Here is a 12,169-nt window from a genome sequence, read left to right as displayed (position 1 = left end):
TGCGTTCGCGCAGTGCGCGACGCAGTAATTACACCAGGTAACTGACGTGAGTATACTTACGTGGTCTGGCTACAAAATTACAGGACTATTGCTATCGTCAATCTCGTGTAGGTAGGTACCGACCCCATGTGTACTAATACCGTGTGTACTGTGAGAATATTTCGTTATATTTAAAGCATCTATTCCGGCCAATGTTCATGATCAGGCAAAAACTTTATCTCGCATCAGTAATGTCAACGCGCTAAACTTTAATGTCGACAACTTTAATGTGTTTTTTTGCGGTGATGACGTGATCGTCAACCCTGAGAAAAAAACGATAGAAGTGGATTGGGACTAAATCGGCTTCGGAAATGTTTTTTTGGCAATTTTGAAATGGGCCTATAGCCTTCGTGAATCCATAGGAGTAACCTTAAAAAATTATTGCCTCTTTTTTTATTCCAAATAAATTTTTCGCTGTTGGCACGCAACGTAAGAAGTATGCATCCGTCTTTACATGCAGGCCGACTAAGATCATGCGAATTTTAAAACGTGACAATTTCGGTGTTCGGATCTGCATTTCCGTGGTCGGCTCAACGTGTCGTGTTAATAGGAATAGCCTATTAGGAAACATAACCCTTTCAATTTACACTTCATTCGCTTTTTCCGTGCCCGACCCTATTTCAAAACGACTTCGAAAAAGACCGCGGTTTCTCACCTTTCTTACTCACAAAAGCGCCGTTATCTACACATTTTTTTGCCTGATGCGTTTGCTAGACTCAAACTATTTACACATTCAAAAGAATTCACTAACGAATCGTGTACGTCGCTCAAAAACGTGTAAACTTTCTTGGTATTCCCTGTATACCCATATCCGCGATCAAATTCGCGACGTTGATGCCTCGAAACCTGATATCTTGTAGCTAGGGACGAAGAACCAATCAGAAGACTGGACGTCATGCGTAGCGGAATTGTCAGTCTCGCCCATTTCAACTTGACAACAACGAAATTCAACCCGGGCTGTCAAAATTAGCAAGCGCTTGTAAAGAGAAGGGTGTATGAGCTTTGCGTTTACAAAGTTCATGCTTTCGACAAAAATGCGTTTCGCGCACATGAGATTTGCGCTTTCATTTTGCGCGCTTCTGGCGTGCTTTCAAGCAAGTCTGGCGCAACTAAGACAAGATACGATAAACATTGCGCAGCACAAGACGATCAGAGCGAGCGCAACTTGTGGATATGATCTACCACCGGGCACAACAGAAGAATTATACTGTAAACTGGCGACGGTTCCTGGGAAATTTGGTATAGACGGTTTAGAATGCAGTACGTGTAATCCCAACGTGAGAGCAAGGGATCATCGTATTCAGTACGCTATTGATGGCTCAGAGAAATGGTGGCAGAGTCCTCCATTGTCCAGAGGTTTGCAGTACAATGAAATTAATATCACGATTGACTTGGGTCAGGTATGTTGTTGCTGTTTATTATACTCGATTGTGATTCCGTTTATTCTGATAGTGCCGCTGTGTGAAGCTCCTTAAACGGGCTGTTCACCTAAGCGCTGAACGCGGTTGTGTCTAAATGTTGGATAAGTTGAAAATCGGTTAGGTTTATGCACTCACAAACAACTGCGTTCAATAATTTAAAGTCAAGTTTATCCGGCATTTCTACAGATTCGTGTTTACTGCGCATGAGGTTTAATTTCGATCATTCTCTAAATGTATTACACCATACTATAATTTTTACATTTTCAGTGTTTCATACAAATTCTTTTCGAATAACTGGTGTAACTGATGCTGGGGTATTGCGCGCCAGGCTATTACCATTTGCGCTAAAAGAATCTAGGTTAAATAATTTGAGCGCGGGATACGGCATCATTTTTCTATGGAGAGAGCGTCTCGGTTTTTCAAATAGGCAAATACAACAACATCCTGTGTTATTTCACCCTTGCGTCCTAAACGCAAATTACTTTTACGCGAATATATTTTGTTGCGCGCGTTTATACTTGAATGCTGATACAAAAACCTGCGTTGGCGGTCACACTGTACTCACGGCGGGTTATGTAATCCATCACGAACAATCATGTTTCATCTGCGGTTTTCAATGTTAATGTTAACAATTCGCTGAACTCTTAGCGCGATGATTTGCGTGTCCACGCATAAAAGACAAGGAAAATTGTATATTATTCACTGCTCAAATGCACACACAGCGCCTCGAGTCAATTTACAGTTGAAATACTGTAAATATGCTGGGTACAAGAAAGACTTCGAAAATATGTTTTTTTAAACCGCGTTAGAGTTTTTATATATTCAATACGCGATGTATAAACTTTGTATGTGAAAGCACAAATTTTTGAGAGCGCGTCAACTCTTAAATCTGCCCTTTTTTGTCGGCTGAAATCTGAACTGTATGAAATATTTTAGGAACGTTGCCAAAGAGGGGCAACATTCTGTCATATATGGTGTCTTGTATTTCATCGTTTCATAAATGTTTTTTTCACTATGCATCATTAGCATTGAAATTTTACAATTGTCACAGCTAGTGTTTTGGTTATAGCACTTGGAGATTTGATCAAACAATGCGAGTATTGTAGGTGGCTTTGTAGAGGCAGTTTTGCCTTATTCTGGTGGGGTCACAATGGAATGTCGGTGCTAAATATATGGATGATACTTGCTTCCTAAAGAAAACATCCCAACCTGGCTGGGTGCGCCAAATGGGGCAAACCCATAAATTGCTAAACCTTTTATAGGAAAGCGCATCATTTTCGTTTATGGAAGACAGTTTTGGGAAAGTTGTTCTGCGCTCTACAAATATAGATAAAAAACCCTGCCAAGCTTAGTACGTTGTAATAGCATTGCCAATGTTTAGAATTGAGGTTTTTACCTATCAACTATAACAGCAGTTACCATTGGAGACAATAGCCTTAAGGCCGAATTAAAATGTCAAAGTTTTTGCTATCAGTGATCACGGTTGAAATTTTTCGTTTTGAATTATTTGTAACAAAAATCAAGCTGAAATGACGCATTGTTAAAACACTGTATTAGTCCCCTTAAGCATTTTGAGTATATTTCTTGAAGTGTGGGGAATAATTATATAATCAATGCAATTTTCAACAACTGCATCTGCATGTGTGATGTGTTCACAAAAACGTGATGGTGTATACGAGTGCATATACAATGCCGCTATGGCTAAAAATTGTGCCTGACCTCGAAGGCTCAATTTTACTTGAAGATATTTTTCGTTCTATCTGCCAACCAATATAACCGGAGAGGGAAATGAAAGCCTGAAATTTAAAGCGTTATCATTTTTCGTTCACCCTATAGTCTCAAACGGAAAATAGAACTTAACTGTAAAATCTCTATTCTGAATTAAAAGTAGTTATGTAGATCTTTCGTGTGTTTACTATCGAATGAGTCAGTGAAAAGTGAATATGAGTTTATGCTAAAAAAAAAAATTGAAACCTGTCTAAGGTCGTCAATTTTAGCTGCTGTAAATCCACTTTAACTTCGACCATGATTTATAGTTTCTTGATAACGTTTCGATGATTTTATGGTCATCTAGTTTTGATTCCTGTCAAATCAAATCCTTTTGAGCCCCATGCCATGGACGACTTGCGCTTTAGATTAATTTCTTACCCCGGCGATAAAAAGGACATTTTCTGAAAGATCTTATTAAAACTGCCAAGTTTGTCTCCCAATTGTTGTAAATTTCGGAAAATATAGCCATGCGAAGTGATCAAATTTTGTATTACGGCCGGAAGTGTGTAACTAATTTAGATAGACATTTCTGCACGTAATACAAAAGTATACAAAATTTGATAACTTCGCATTGCTGTATTTTCCGTATCTTAGAAAATTCCGCAGCCAAACATTGCATTTGCACTAATTTAAGTAAGATCTTTCTCACTATGATCATTTATTTTCTTCTTGTTACTTCGATCAAAAATAAGTCTAATGCGCAAATCGTCCATTCATCCCTTTGAGAAGATATGACGAAATCAAATAAAATCCTATAATTATATTTTTAACTTAGCATCAAGCAGCCATGCTGCTCCCTGGTTATATATTATTAACTATTATAATTAACGATAATTTTGTCCCTAGGTTTTCCATGTTGTTTACATTGTTATCAAAACAGCCAACTCTCCCAGACCAGGAACATGGGTTTTGGAAAGATCAACAGATTTCGGTCAGACGTACAAACCTTGGTATTATTTTGCACCATCACGTTTCGAATGTCTCGACTTGTTCAAAATCAACACTCGCTTGCCACTTGTGGAAGATGATCAAGTCATGTGCACAACGAAATACTCCCAAATACCACCTTTTGAAAATGGCGAGATGTACATCTCCTTAGTGAATGGAAGACCAAGTGCATTGAGAAATCAAGTCACCCAAAAATTGCAGGTAAACTTGACATTACACTAAGGTGTGGGTACTAGTATGTATAAATAGTTTTTGGTTTAGCATCACTGAAAGAAAATATTCTTCTGAAGACACCTCTGTATCCTCTACCACAATTGACTCCACAATTTTAGTTACAGGTACTTGCCAGGACCGTAGCTTGAAACCGTTCAACACCCCCCCCCCGGACATTCATATATTCATGTTTACATATCATAGGAACAATAGCGTACAAAAGTAATCAGCTGGGTATATGTATGAATATGCACCCCCCAATAAAGATTTTAATTACGGCCCTGGTTCTTGCGTAGTTGGTGGGAGCTATTTTGTGACATTTACTTGATTGTAGACAATGGAAATTTAGTTTGATGCATCAGTTTCATTTCATTAGGATTGGATGCAAGCTACAAACGTGAGATTGCGTCTTCTCCGAGCCAAGACACTCTATGGAGAATATTTGCCTCTAGCCAAAGGTGACCCAACCGTGACACGAAGGGTAAGTAACTTTACAATATTCCGCCAAAAAAATTGAAATGAAAGTAATCATTTATTAAAACCAGTGTAGCGATAATTACGATGGATTATATACCTGGTTGCCGTGAACTCATTATGTTCTTTCCAGCTGTACTGGTGAAAATTCCTAGCTTTAAATTTAGTTTAATGGGGGGAAATAGGGGAATGATCCATTAATCAATGCATCTAATTCTTGTGGTGATAATCATTTTATGTTTTATATTATTCTAGTATTTCTATTCAATCAAAGATATTACAATTGGTGGTATGTGCGTCTGTAATGGTTACTCAGATAGATGTGTCCATGGTCCCAGCGAGGAACGCACTTCTTGTGTATGTCAGAAGAATACCTGTGGTCCCTCTTGCTCAGAATGTTGCCCCGGGTTCAATCAGTATAAATGGAAATCAGGTTTTGACGGTGGAGAAGGGTGCGAAGGTAAGTGTGTATGATGCAAATGTACTGAGCGATATTTTGTTGTCTTGTCAGCGCATGCGCATTGTCCCCAGGGCACCGCATACTGCAGATTGGAAGGGGCACAGGATGGACTCTAATATGACTGGAACGATATCTGGTGATTAACATGTGTATATTCGCTTGAAGCCAATGTAGTTTCTTTACGTTTTGGGATGATATACGCTTGACCCAAGTTTGACACGGGCTTTATGTCAAACTAAAGATGTTGAACTGTTCGCAATTTGTCGATTTTGTCGGTTGTCGAAGTTCTAGCAGTGGGGGCCCGACTTTTCTTCAAATTATTAATTATATTTCAATGTGTAGAAGAAGTTGATAAAATGAGGCCAAGGCTACTGTAAAAAAGTATTTAGTTAAGCTTTCGTCGTCCTGCGACGAAAACTTAGCAAAGTAAATTTTTTAACAAAAGCCGTGGCTTAATTTGACTTCATTCATTTATAATATGCGAATACTGCAGGACAACTTTACTCGTTTAACATTTCAACGTATTTTTTAAGCTTGTAACTGCTTCGGACATTCGAGCAAATGTGAATACAACGAATTGGTAGAAGCCGCCAACAGAAGTATCAACCTTGATGGCGAATACCGTGGCGGTGGAGTTTGTATTGATTGCCAGGACAACACGTTTGGAAATAACTGCCAATTTTGTAGACACAAGTTCTATAATCCAACCGGCGTGCCTATGACAAGCAAGAATGCTTGTGTCCGTAAGTAGTTGCGTGTACTTCAATAATACTGGAGACTGAAGACAAGTTTATTACTTCTCGTTTCTGTTATTTTTCAGCCTGTAACTGCGATGAAAAGTTTTCAACCGGCGAATGCCAAAATGGCGATGGACAGTGTAAATGTAAACCAAACTATACTGGGAAGAAATGCGATCGATGTAGTGCTGGTTATTATGACTTCCCGGATTGCAAACGTAAGTTACTTAAAACATTGCACCCTTCTATTATTATAAATACAATGTACTTTCATTATCGATCTACTTAAGACACTCTCTATTTTACGTGCAAATAGATAAAAAAGATCAATGCGATAAAACGACGAAGGTTTTTACAACCTAAAAAAGAATGAAATATGTCTCACTTTCACCGCCGTTTATTCCTAATGTAACTTTGAGTATTGTGCATCAAAAATCACGTTCATTTCCTTGTTTCCGCAGCTTGCCAATGTAATGCTGCTGGCACGAAAGATGGACAATGTGAGGCAAATGGTGACCAATGTCCTTGCAAAGACAACTACTCCGGGCCAAAATGTGATCGGTGTGCACGAGGATTCTACAACTTTCCACAATGTGTTGGTAAGTTGTTTGTGAGCAGCTCATAAGACTGCAAGTAGATGTCCCATAAAACAACTGCTTAAACAGGCCAACCGAAGCTATATCGAGCCAAGAGTGGGTAGACGGACAAAAAGGGTAATTTGCACGAGCCCCAGGATTTTGGAGGGAGGTTGATGTCTTACAATAGATAACTTTAGTAAGAACATGACTTTAAAATATAGATGTCTTGTTTGAATCATATATTGTTTCTCAAGATGTCTGGTCTATTCGGAATTTGTTTTTTACCTTCCTTCTCTAAATTGTCGGCTGGTCGTGGTTTTTGTTCAAATAAACGAAAATTGGTTCAAACTGTGCCCATGGGAAAAGCCCGAAAACCGATAATTATCCGTAGCAGAGATGTTAAAAAAACATAGATTTTAGAGCAGTTTGATGCAGGAGTGACTAAATGCGGACGTTTTAAAGCCGGTTTTCCACTAGGCGGAATTTTTTGATCAAACGAAGTTTTTCGTCTGATATTCTTTTCAATTGTGAGAATTCGACCCTAGCGGATCCTTTAACCTGTCACAATTGAAAAGAAAATCAAGCCAAAAATTTCCTTTGATCGAAAAATTTTTGCCTAGTGGAAAACCGCGTTAAACTCTACCTTTCAGAATGCGACTGTGATGAACGTGGATCTTACACCGACGTATGTGCGGTTGGTAATGGTCAGTGTCCCTGTTTACCAAACTTCAAAGGCCGAAGATGCGATCAGTGCGCTGATGGCTACTATGAATACCCCAGATGTCGAGGTAAGACGCATCTCCTGGGCTTCCAAATTGAAGGAAATTTCCTGCTAAATGATAACCACGAGGGAAGAAGGAATCTCTTTTGATAGGATATATTATGCATTCTTTTCAAACGTTTTTCACAATATATTCAGGACAAGGGCGTCCTTTTAGACCAGGGGCGTCCTCTTAGACCTTGGCTGGCTCCGCCAGTCACCTTTAAATATAGGAGCAGCAGCGTAAAAAGAAATCAGTCTGGCATGTGACGAATATATGAATAACACCCCTACCCCCAATTTAGCTTCTAGTGACCCTGACAAGAACCTGCTCAAGCTCTGAACCTAAGAATAGGGTAAAAAATTGTGTGTACTGTGATTTTTATTAGCTTGTTCATGTGATGTTAATGGTGTGACTGATGAAGTGTGCCACAAAGATTCTAGTGCTTGCATTTGTAAACCTGGATACAATGGAACTCGATGTGATGTTTGTGCCATAGGATATTACGGTTATCCAAATTGCCAAGGTAATATTCATTACTCTGATTAATGTACAGTAGAATGATAAAATGAAACTCGTTCTTCATGCAGCAAATCATGCATTCGTTCTTCAATCAGTCGCTCATGTAAACAGCCCCTAATATCTACACTGTCTTATTCATCACTCCAGCTTGTCAGTGCTTTGGCACCGGTTCAACGGGTCCTGAATGTGATGGAAGTGGTCGTTGTAGTTGTAAGCCGCAGTACACTGGTTTCAAATGCCAGCGTTGTGCAGTGGGATATTATGATTACCCAAGATGCCTTCCGTGTGCTTGCGATAGACAAGGCTCGTTTGGCGATAGTTGTGATCCGAATGATGGCCAGTGTCAATGCAGAGAAAACTTCTCTGGGACATTTTGTAACCGTTGCAAACCTGGCTTTTACGGTTTCCCTGATTGTCAGGAATGCGGCTGTGATCCTGCTGGCGTGCGACCATTGCCTGGACGACCATTGGGAGACTGTAGCTCCTCAAATACGGTACGTTCTATGATGAACATTATCTGAAGCTTATTATAATACTAATAACAAATACTTTATGTTTATGAGTGAAATGGTAAGAATATTTTTATGACGGTTGAATGAAACATTCCATCTTTCGCGAATGAAAGTATTCCTACCATTGCACGAATGAAAGATTTCTTTATTTACATGAAAATCCCATCGTTCATATTGCTCGGATTCGTGATCAATGCCTGCGAGCACGGTACGATTAATATTGTGAGTGATTGAATGTAGTGGATACAACGGTGCAAAAGAAAAAAAAAGCATGACTAGATTGTGCAAAGGAAACCTTCGAGGTAGTCGTACCGATAGACACTTCCTGAATTTGTTTGAGTGCGCACAAAACAATACCTTGGAAACGAGGCGTTAAAAATCTAGGTAATAGGTAAAATAGGTAAAAATCTACGGAAGTGTACAATATCAGAGCAATAACAATATTGGAGAGGCAACCATATAAGTGAATGCACCATATCAAATGGATAGTCAGATAAGAGACCATATATTAGTGTGGTCGCCATTCAGTTAGGGACAAGACCATATTAGAGAGGTGACCATGTTAGACTTGTCCTTGACGGAGACTTTTTGCATTGCCATTCTGAGAAAGATGTTATGTTTCTTGTTATAAAGAATTAAGTACACTAACAGCAACATCGTTACTAAAAGGTTGTTAACCTACCACCGCATTATCTGTCGATAGCAAAGTAGAGTTGTGCTGAAGGAACCTTCGTAAACTTGATTACAAAATAATGTTGGCTAATTCTCGTGCACAGGGCCAATGTGACTGCAAGCGGTTTGTTCAAGGTCAGGACTGCAGTGAATGTAGGCCAAAGACGTTCAACCTTCAAGCCAGCAACCCCTACGGTTGCGAGGAATGTCGTTGCAACGTCGCTGGTGTGATTGGTGGTATTGAAGTGTGCGATGAACAAACTGGACGCTGTTTATGTAAAGAACGTGTGGCTAGCAAGAGATGTGAAATATGTAAAGATGGTTTTTATGCACTCAGGCAGTCGAATGCATTTGGTTGCTCAGGTAACAAACGTTTTTCATAATAACGTAAAACTAGGCGAATTTATTCCCGCGACGCGAAGCGACATCTGAAATCCAATGATGTGATTAAGTATCGCCGTGATAAAGTATGATGTTTCTTAAGGCCCACACAGACAAGACGCGAATTGGCAACGCGACGCGAATTTTGAACGTTTTATATTTTTCAAAAGCAACTTATCAAAATTTTCTTGTAGATTGCATTAAAATAATAAATTTTGATTGGTCTAACGTCCATAGATTCCAAATTTTAATCCCAGAATTTAATTTATATGCTTCTGAAAACAGAAAATTTGCGCCGCGTTGCCGCTTCGCGTCTGGTCTGTGTTGGCCTTTAAGTTACCTACAAATTTGCCTAGTGGAGAACGAGCTTTATAGCCCGTTTCTGATTTCAAAATTTCTGTGCATTAAACCTAAAGATAGCCCGTTTCTGATTTCAAAATTTCCGTGCATCAAACCTAATGTTAATGAGCTAAAGCCTTTTTGCATTTGATTCGACACATAAAAAGTTTGACGTCCAGATGGTCGCTATAGCCTATGTGCACACGAGCATCGTTTCCGAGCGTTTTTGAAATAGTTTTTGTCTTGTTAATTGTTTTGACGCCCAGTTCACATGATCTAAAAAGAGGTAAAGTGCTCAATGTACTGAATTATCCCCAACGTCCATCCTAAATGCAACCGTTTTGGTGTAAGAACGTAAATAACAACGCTTGGAAATGTTACCGTGTGCACATATGTAGCTTTAGAGAATGATGCAAGTCTTTGGCGTGGGGAATTTAAAGAGATGTGCATGTTATTATAATTGTTAATATTTATGTAGGTTGCAATTGTGATGTTGGTGGATCATACAGTCAGATATGTGGCAAGTTTACTGGGCAATGCAAATGCCGTCCAAATGTTGGAGGACTAACCTGTGACAGGTAAAATGGCTTGTTAGTACATCAGATATGGTATAGAAACATTTTGAAAGTACATATCAAGTGTCGCAAGACCCATCTCGAGCCCGAGACCGTCCCAATTTTCTGTTGAAGTTGAAACGATCAATTTAGTTTGGTAATGCCCCATTTCAAAGTAAAATCGATTTTCTATTATACTACATTAGATTTGAAAGTATTTCAACAGTGCCTTATTTTTTCAATTACTCCACAGGCCTTTTCCAAAATATTACCATCCCAATTTGTATCAACTGCTGTCTGAGATTGAAGATGGCCGAACACCGGAGAATACGTCAGTACGTTTCAGATACAGCGAGCAAGAGTTTCCAGGTTATTCTTGGAGAGGGTATGGCGTTTTTTCAAAAATCCAGGTATGGGACATCTTCGCATGGAGATTCTCTCTGTTAATCAATCGTTACTACGGTACTACTTATTTATGCTAGGTACATAGAGTAGGTACATACAAAGTTGTAAACTGGACTTCCTAAAAATTCAGTAAAGCTAAAGTAAGCTAACTTTATTTATACTGGATAGCTCTATCTGTTCTAGACAGTTCTTTCCCGATGTCCAGTAAGGATCATCTCTTATTAATCCAGTGTTACTATCGGAGGAAACCTAAACTAAGCTATATTTATTTATACCGGATAGCTCTATCAGTTCCAAACTGTTCTTTCTGGAGGTCCAGTAAGGATCATCTCGTATTGATCCAGTGTTACTACAGGAGGATACCTAAACTAAACTAACATATAAATACTAACTAACATACAATACTGGATAGCTCTATCAGTTCTGAACCGTTCTTCCTAGAGTAAAGATAATCCCTTTGATGCCTTGTACTACAGAAGGAAACTTAAACTGGATAGTTCTAATACTTTGAAGCAGTTCTTTTTAGATGTTCAAAAAGGGAAGAAGTTACTGAGTAATTAACGAATTTCTTCCCTTTAGCGATCCGTAATCGCGCAAGTGAATGCAAAATGGCCGGAAAACTATCACATTGTGTATCATTACGTGCTCAACGACACATCAGACGCAACGGGTGAAGTGGTTGTACGTCATGTAAGTGGAAACAAAGGCGTCACACAAAGAAGTCGAGTCACATTTAAACCAACTGTGAACGGTTCACACGTCACCAGCGGCTTCGTTGTTGTCGCCGAGAACGGATCATCCACACAATTCGCCATGTTGGATGGTAAATACGACATCCAGTTCACAACAGACTCTCATAAATTGTTGCTGGTATGTATGATATTAAAGATGCACAGGTTGAAATCCAAGTGAGACTCTTATGGTCTATTGTTCAATCTTGTTGACAGAACCGAAAAAAACACTGCACAACTTGCTACTAAGTCTATATACAGAGATACGTTATTGTGTATAATTACTGCAGCAAGTTGTGCAAAGTTTGTAAATATATGTTAAAAATTCATTTTGAAAGCCACCGTTAACCGTGACGTTTTTATCACGTTTGTTTATGTACATTTCAAACGTTTGGGTTTGACCGGAAACGTTGAATGTTAAACTATAAACCAATCAGGTCACACTGTAATATTTCGACAATTAAGCGGAACCTGTCAAAACTGTCGAAATATCACAGTGTAACCTGATTGGTTTATATAACCACGGAGCAGCGTGGCAGCGTCTTCAAACAACTTAGCATCAAATGTGGTGTAACAACTGCCTAAATAGACAAAACACTTCTCGACATTTCGACCTGAGGATCCGACGTTTCGACCTGAGAGGAAGAGAATT

The 12,169-nt window shown here is 39.1% G+C and overlaps 1 protein-coding gene across 1 annotated transcript in view; it reads left to right on the top strand.

Moving 5' to 3' along the window:
* The first annotated feature begins 1,016 nt into the window (after positions 1–1,016).
* LOC114525064 (laminin subunit alpha-like) overlaps positions 1,017–12,169 on the top strand; it is a 44,809-nt gene continuing 33,656 nt past the window's right edge. The window contains exons 1-14 of the mRNA XM_028546271.1: positions 1,017–1,439; positions 4,077–4,379; positions 4,768–4,872; positions 5,121–5,325; positions 5,859–6,068; positions 6,146–6,280; positions 6,524–6,661; positions 7,291–7,428; positions 7,790–7,927; positions 8,071–8,417; positions 9,212–9,470; positions 10,306–10,405; positions 10,635–10,791; positions 11,366–11,656. Of these exons, the coding sequence (XP_028402072.1) occupies positions 1,035–1,439; positions 4,077–4,379; positions 4,768–4,872; positions 5,121–5,325; positions 5,859–6,068; positions 6,146–6,280; positions 6,524–6,661; positions 7,291–7,428; positions 7,790–7,927; positions 8,071–8,417; positions 9,212–9,470; positions 10,306–10,405; positions 10,635–10,791; positions 11,366–11,656 (2,931 nt within the window). The 5' untranslated portion in view covers positions 1,017–1,034. The remainder of the gene's footprint in view (positions 1,440–4,076; positions 4,380–4,767; positions 4,873–5,120; positions 5,326–5,858; positions 6,069–6,145; positions 6,281–6,523; positions 6,662–7,290; positions 7,429–7,789; positions 7,928–8,070; positions 8,418–9,211; positions 9,471–10,305; positions 10,406–10,634; positions 10,792–11,365; positions 11,657–12,169) is intronic.

The sequence above is a fragment of the Dendronephthya gigantea genome, unplaced genomic scaffold (assembly GCF_004324835.1).
Source record: "Dendronephthya gigantea isolate DGI-Jeju-01 unplaced genomic scaffold, DenGig_1.0 000033F, whole genome shotgun sequence".
Lineage (NCBI taxonomy): Eukaryota > Metazoa > Cnidaria > Anthozoa > Malacalcyonacea > Nephtheidae > Dendronephthya > Dendronephthya gigantea.
This window is presented reverse-complemented; position numbering and strand designations above follow the sequence as displayed.